Here is a 5,000-nt window from a genome sequence, read left to right on the forward strand (position 1 = left end):
GCGGCCTCTCACGACTTCAACAGCAGTATCCACTGCTGTCTGTTTTACACTTCCATCACCTAGGCATGCTGAAAAATAGAAAGAAATACAAAATATCAGGCTTTTCATTGTTGATAGGATAACATTTATTGGGGAAGTGTATCCTACATCTACGCTTGGCCTACTATACACATATCACAGCAAAACTTTGTGTCCTTATAGGAATATTGTAGTGAGTGATACCATGGAAGGTTTTTATCATGAAGTAGAAGTCACACAGTAGACACGTGTCCTTACAGGAAAGTAGAATCTGTCCAGACAAGTAGTAGTGTCCACTGCATAACTAACGAGAGAACGGAATATGGCAATTTTTGTGACATAAACTTTTATAATAGGTTAAGGCTAATAACAATGACATTGGCATAGGCCTACATGTCTTCCATTTAAACCTACTAGTGGACCCCTGGGAGTTGGTGTTGTCACCAGTGATGATGTCATCAGATTATGTCATCATTGCTCGAGTGACATCCCATTAGGTGATTAGGGCAATCATTGGGTAATTAGGGCAATTAAGCGGCTCACAGGGTGTAACTATTTACACTTCCTGAAAGATTCAACCCGATCGCACGTAAAATGGCATAGCTGTGGCTGAACCATTCACATTGTTATTATAGGATTGTAGCCAACATAGGGTTAAACTATGAGAGTTTTATGTTGTTTATGTGGTATGACTACATGTGTTTTTGTAGGTGTGGTTTCCTTCCATAATATGTCAATATGTAACATGTTACATGGGTTTACAATGTGTGTGCATATAGTAGGTAGCCTACCATGCAAGAACTGACCCAGGAGATACCAGAAAGCTTTTCCCTGTGTGAAAGGGCTTCCAGTAAGGAAAACCCCAGGAAAAACCTACCTGTCCCGAGGTAAATCCTCTGGTAAACTGATAATGGGTGCGACCATGTTTAACTCCTCCCTCAAATCTCTCCCAGTCTCTGGAGTGAACAGTGAGCAAGTGTCAAGTCAGACAGATTACAAAAGAGCATGTCCGGTGACGACTTCGGAAATAAAAAAAACTCCAGTGACGAAAACGCGTGAACAACGTTTTTACGGAGTCGGACGGTGTACCAAACTGGAAACATGCACATACAATTCGTGTTCTGTTTTAAATTAAATAATATAATTTCCACAAAATGAGCCAGTATACATCCAAAATAATTAATAATCCACCCCGTATAAAACACGACAAATCTATGCTTTTATTTTGAAAGCAAAATCGACTGTTTTCCGTTCTTATTCTGGTTGCCTGTGACTATCTTGACGCAGCTGCGTGCAGAGAAGTGGAGTTGTGTTCATTCAGTGTTTGTTTGTGCCGCTTGTTGTGCGCCGAAGCGAGACTTTTGGGAGCAGAGGTCAGTGCGGTGGCAAGGCAAGACGCACTCCGTGTTGAAAGAAACGGGAAACCTCTTCAAAGTTTGATCTGATCGAGAGTGCTCAGTTTAGATCGCCGGTTGCCCCCCGATGGTGAGATTATTCGCGGGATGAGAGCCACCAGGAACCGTGCGCAATGGGAACATCCAGAGCGCCGCCGGTAGTGCGCACCCACCACCGGGAGTAGCAGTGAGTGGCATACGGGCAGCCTGGCTCATGGTGGGGTCGGTCCCGTCCTGACAAAGCGGGCCGCCGCTCGGGGCTGATGAAAAGATCTTACCGAGAAACCAAAATGATCGCGTCTTTTTTCCCCTTGAAGAAACTGCGACGCAATGGCAAATGTCTTCTCTTCGGGGCGATCCTGGTGGTCGGAGCTTTGGCCGTCTACCACGAGTTTGTTGCTACAAATGCATGGAGATCCCATTCCCGTAAGTTGTGGATGCTATAATAACGTCGTATTCAACAAGTGTGCATCAGCTTTTTTGTCTTTAGAAGTAGGAGGCTATGTGAAAGTAGGCTATTGGTTTCCTTTAGACTGGACTTAGCGTTATGTGATGGATAACCTGCCACAGACTGCTGACTGTTGTCGTCAAAGCCAACTTTTAGCAACAATCTTGAAAACTGTAGCAGGATTCTACACAGATGTTGCAGCAAAACTTAAAATATCACGCAACTACTACTCGAATATAGTAAAAACGTAGGAGATTAAAGCAGCAGCTGCCCATCAATCATTTCACTATGGAGTAGTAGCCTATATGGAGTATCAGAGGCAATATTACAGTATTTTTTTTATTTTTTATTTTGTGGAGTTCGCTGGATGGGACACAGGAAAGCATGATAGCCTGCAGCAGGTGAAACAAGAGGTTGATTACTTATCCACCAGAGGAGATGAAACTGTGTGTGTGTGTGTGTGTGTAAACAGGCCCTTAAGAGCTTGAGTGAGTGAGTGAGTGATGGGAGGGGGTGGGGGCATGGCGTCAGATCACAGGGTTTCCATTCAGAAGGCTGTGTAGGTTCACACTGGGTTTCCAAACCTCCTGCTCTCGCCAACTCCTTTACCACATTTACACCTCAGACCTTCAGCCTGCCATCTGCTGCATTCCACTCACACCCAAGTGTAACATCAGGGTGACACCACACCGGCACATAAGGAGGAGAGCATAGTCAGGTGTGTGAGTGAATGGGCACTCAAGAAACGAAACGACAAGCATTATGCACACACACACACGCACACACACACACACACACACACACACACACACACACACACACACACACACACACACACACACACACACACACACACACACACTGTGCACAAAGGCAGACGTGTAAACACATGCCTCAGTTTGTAGGGACCTACACATTACAGGGCTGGCCTATCTACACACATGCATTCCTGGGCTATAGCCCCCTTGTCACAATGAGGCTATTCTCAAGGGAAGGACTCCACACAGCCCCCGAAAAGGAAAGGCAGAGCGACCAGAGAACGAGAAAGAGAGACAGATTAAGGGGTGTAGCAGGAAGGGTTGGTTGGACATTGAGAAATAATTGCTACATGATCGTGGAAAAAGTCAACTTTGTGCTGATGGATCCGAGTGCAGCCTTTGACACCATTGATCATTTTCTCATATAGACTTAAAAAAATGAGTGGACCTCTGAGTAGGCAGTCCTCTGGGTGGGCAGTCCTCTTAACGCTGAATTTCTCCTCTGATAAAATGTCCGTTTTAATTCTGAGTGCCACTTCGAGCCATGTTACCACTGGCACTATAGGGTCCATTATCTGCAAACATAAAATATATTTCCATTGTTATGTAGATGGCAACCAGCTCTACCTAGCCGTTGCACCTGAAAATCTCAGCCCACTAGTAAACCTTACAAACCTTCAACTTTAACAAAACATCGAAACTTATAATCCGATACATTTACAAATGAGCAGCAGGGACATTGAGAGATGGTCAGTGTTGCCATTGGACTTTAGTTCAAGAATTGAAGTAATCAGAATGAACATTCTCCCTAGGCTGTTGTACCTTTTCCAGTCTCTCCCTATTAAGATTCCTGAAGAAAAGTTTAAAATTTGGGATAAGATGATTTCCAGGTTCATATGGGATGGTAAGAAAAAAAAACACGTATAAAATAGTGTACATTAGAATTGGCCAAAGATAAGGGTGGTATGGCACTCACAAATCTGACAGACTACTACCATGCAGCACAACTTGGACCAGTGATCAAGTGGTGTGACAAAAATTACAACGCAGTGGAAAGTGGAAAGCTATTGAGATGACTGTAGCAGATATATATTCCAATTCAGCCCTTACTTGGTAATATCAAACTAGTAAAAACATGACAACACTCAGTAGATCCAATAAGCTCCCACATACTGAATATTTGGCTTGATCTCATTAAAAAATACAATTTGGAAAGGGAGGTGAGGCTGTTGAGTTGGTTTGCTTATGATGATCGATTTAAACCAAGTCTGAGTGATCAAACCTTCAGAAACTGGGAGACAAAGGGGATCACAGCAATGTGTACAATTATCAAGAGTGGAAATCTAATGACTTTTCAGGATTTAAAGGAGACTTATGGAAAGTTGATTTTGGAGCCTGTATTGAGATACAGGTGGATGTATTTCTTGTTATTGTGCTGTTGGCTTTGAGTGTTCAGGTGGCTGTGCTGTAAATCCTGTTGAGATGCAGGTGAGTGTATGTCTTAGTTATTATTCTGGCCTTAATTGTGTGTATGTGTGCTGTGTGTGTGTGTGTGTGGGGGGGGGGGGGGGGTGTATGCATCCAGGCCCAGGGGCCTGTCATGTCATAATCCGCCTCTGCTCAACATGTGTGAAACACAGCACACCACTACAAATTCAAGGAGGGAATTTGGGTGGAAAAACCTGAATCGCTACTTCATTAAACCAAAAATAAAGGGTACGCAAACTAACTCGACAATCATGTTGGCGGTTATGTGGGGATGGGGAAGCAGGCCACACGTTTTTTTGGGAATGTCATAAGTTAGTCATTTTGGGAGAAGGTATATGTTACGATTAAGAACATTTTGGGATATGAAATACCTAAGGAATGCAAAATGATGTATCTTGGAAATATAAATGATTGTGTTATTGACAATGATAGATATTTAGTCTGATCACAAGCAAGAAGGCAATGACCAGAAATTGGAACAAAACTGAACCCCCTACTATAGATCAATTGTTAGAAATGATAAGAGAGGTTTAGATTACTAAGCATCTCGCGCGCTACGCGCACACTCGATTCCTAGGCTCGCCCGCTGCATGGGGTCACTAGCTGGGCTGCTGCGTGGCCTTGCCCGCCCTGCAGCTCGCCGAGCTGGCCCTGCAGCTCGCATACGCAGCTCGACCACTGTGCCGGCCGGAGAGACTGAGGGAGAGAGAGAGAGAGAGGGAGACATTGAGCTTTGAGCTTTTAATGATTTATTTTTATTTGTGCATTTTATGTAAAGTGCATTACATTAATGCACCATATAAATATAGTTTTGATAATTAATTTCAGGGCTGTTGTCTGATCCATAGATTGTGGTATACAGTGTATAGCCTAGCCCTTTTCTTTTCATGGAGT

At 43.7% G+C, this 5,000-nt stretch overlaps 1 protein-coding gene across 1 annotated transcript in view; it reads left to right on the forward strand.

Annotated features, from left to right (window-relative positions):
* Positions 1–1,702: 1,702 nt before the first annotated feature.
* b4galnt3b (beta-1,4-N-acetyl-galactosaminyl transferase 3b) overlaps positions 1,703–5,000 on the forward strand; it is a gene marked incomplete at its 5' end in the record, with an annotated part of 27,887 nt that continues 24,589 nt past the window's right edge. Inside the window, one exon of the mRNA XM_083654810.1 lies at positions 1,703–1,838. Within this exon, the coding sequence (XP_083510936.1) occupies positions 1,703–1,838 (136 nt within the window). The remainder of the gene's footprint in view (positions 1,839–5,000) is intronic.

This window comes from Poromitra crassiceps, assembly GCF_964638095.1.
Source record: "Poromitra crassiceps genome assembly, chromosome: 18".
NCBI classification, from domain to species: domain Eukaryota; kingdom Metazoa; phylum Chordata; class Actinopteri; order Beryciformes; family Melamphaidae; genus Poromitra; species Poromitra crassiceps.